The sequence below is a fragment of the Trachymyrmex cornetzi genome, unplaced genomic scaffold (assembly GCF_001594075.2).
Source record: "Trachymyrmex cornetzi isolate Tcor2-1 unplaced genomic scaffold, Tcor1.1 scaffold805, whole genome shotgun sequence".
NCBI lineage: Eukaryota > Metazoa > Arthropoda > Insecta > Hymenoptera > Formicidae > Trachymyrmex > Trachymyrmex cornetzi.
Window position 1 is genome coordinate 121,594 of NW_017300142.1, and position 1,783 is coordinate 123,376.

Here is a 1,783-nt window from a genome sequence, read left to right on the forward strand (position 1 = left end):
CCTCTGTTCCTATCGCTATGTCTATCGCTATCGCTATGTCTATCGCTATCGCTATTGCCTCGCATTGTGTTTAGGCCTTTAACCATAATCGATGTCATTTAAAAAAAGATCGGTGTACCGATTAATCGAATTCTGAAACATCGAATCAAGCATCGATTATTGAGTGGAAAAAACGTCGATTTTTATCTAATTGATGGGACGTCGCCCATCCCTAATGATAAACAATAGACGGACAACTAGGTAGTAGATAATTCACGTTGCATCCAAAGATAAACTCACAAACGATTTCGTTGTCAACAGTTGTCAACAGATGCTACAATTCGTACCGAGCACTCTGAAATCGCAAAGTGTCAAGGGGATCAAGGTCTGTAAGACTGTGATCGACAAATCATCGTTTGTCCCGCTTGCAAGAAGAAAATACAACAGAATGGTCAAATATTTAAATCAGTCGGAAGCTATTAATGTTGACAAAGACCTGTTCGAGAAGTATAAATTTAGCGTAGATCAGTTAATGGAGCTAGCTGGGCAAAGCTGCGCCGTTGCGATTGCAAGGTCTTACCCGCTTTTGTCAGAGTCGGAGGATTCCTCCAACAGAGTATTGGTGTGCTGTGGGCCTGGCAACAACGGTGGCGACGGCCTGGTTTGCGCGAGGCACCTAAAGCTCTTTGGATACTCGCCAGAGATCTATTATCCAAAAAGGACGAATAACGAGCTATACCAAAGGCTATTGCATCAATGCGTCGAGAACGATATACTTGTACTAGAAAATCAGCGCATAGAGGAAGCAACTGTAGACTCGACAGTTTTTTTGCACAAATATGCGATCGTAGTGGATGCTCTTCTGGGATTCAGTTTCAGACCACCAGTGAGAGAGCCGTTCGTTCATATCATCGACATGTTGAAAAGCACAAGCGTGCCTATTTGCAGCGTGGATATACCATCGGGCTGGGACGTCGAGAGAGGCCCACCTGAGGATGGTGGCATAAAGCCACAAATGTTAATATCTCTAACGGCACCAAAAATGTGCGCGTCAAAGTTTGATGGAAAATTCCACTATCTGGGTGGACGATTTGTGCCTGAGAAGTTGGAATCGCAGTATAATCTTGATCTACCGAAATACGCTGGCACGGACTTTGTTATTCGGCTGTGATAAATGCTTACAAATCCTATTATTCTATCCCGTACGTAATACGTTCTCATCGTCAGAAAAGTGCATTTGATTTTATCACGTGACCAAATTTTTTCAACTATCATATTAGTTACTCGAGAGAAACATGTAGCTGAAAAACATTTTTGAACATAAGCAATTTATATTTCTCCTTGTTCTCCAATTGTTTACGAATGCAGTTATTTTAACTATACATATATGTATATAGTGTTTTCGAGTGTGGTAGATTTTAATCTAACCTAACCTAACCCGGGTCGGTCGATTACATCACGAGTTTTACTTTAATTTCTGGTTGAACGAGGTCATACTTTTGAGTCAAATATGAGTTAACCGTATAGGGTCGGATTCAGACCCACTGCACTCGAAAATGCTAATAATTATTGATAAATAAATTATATATACACCTTTGAATTTATATTCGTTTAATTGCAGTTCTAAACTAATAATCAACATATATCTTTCTGGTGAAACAATCTTAAATTTATTTATTTAATGGACGTTATAAGTACCGAGTAGACGGCGAATTTTTACAGATCATTATTTTACGTTAACGCTACACATTTTTTAAAAAATTGAAAACATTGCTAAAACCTTTGACTATATACCTCTGGACTG

General features: G+C 39.3%; 1 protein-coding gene across 2 annotated transcripts in view; it reads left to right on the plus strand.

The window, feature by feature from the left end:
• The window catches only part of Naxe (NAD(P)HX epimerase), a 7,493-nt gene extending 5,926 nt beyond the window's left edge, over window positions 1-1,567 (plus strand). Inside the window, exons 1-2 of one of the 2 annotated variants that reach the window (XM_018519013.1) lie at window positions 109-240; window positions 301-1,567. In XM_018519013.1, the coding sequence (XP_018374515.1) occupies window positions 194-240; window positions 301-1,150 (897 nt within the window). In that variant the 5' untranslated portion in view covers window positions 109-193 and the 3' untranslated portion in view covers window positions 1,151-1,567. Of the gene's footprint in view, window positions 1-108; window positions 241-300 lie in introns of those variants that run through there. The other variant, XM_018519014.1, reaches the window with a different exon arrangement.
• The last annotated feature ends 216 nt before the right edge of the window (window positions 1,568-1,783 follow it).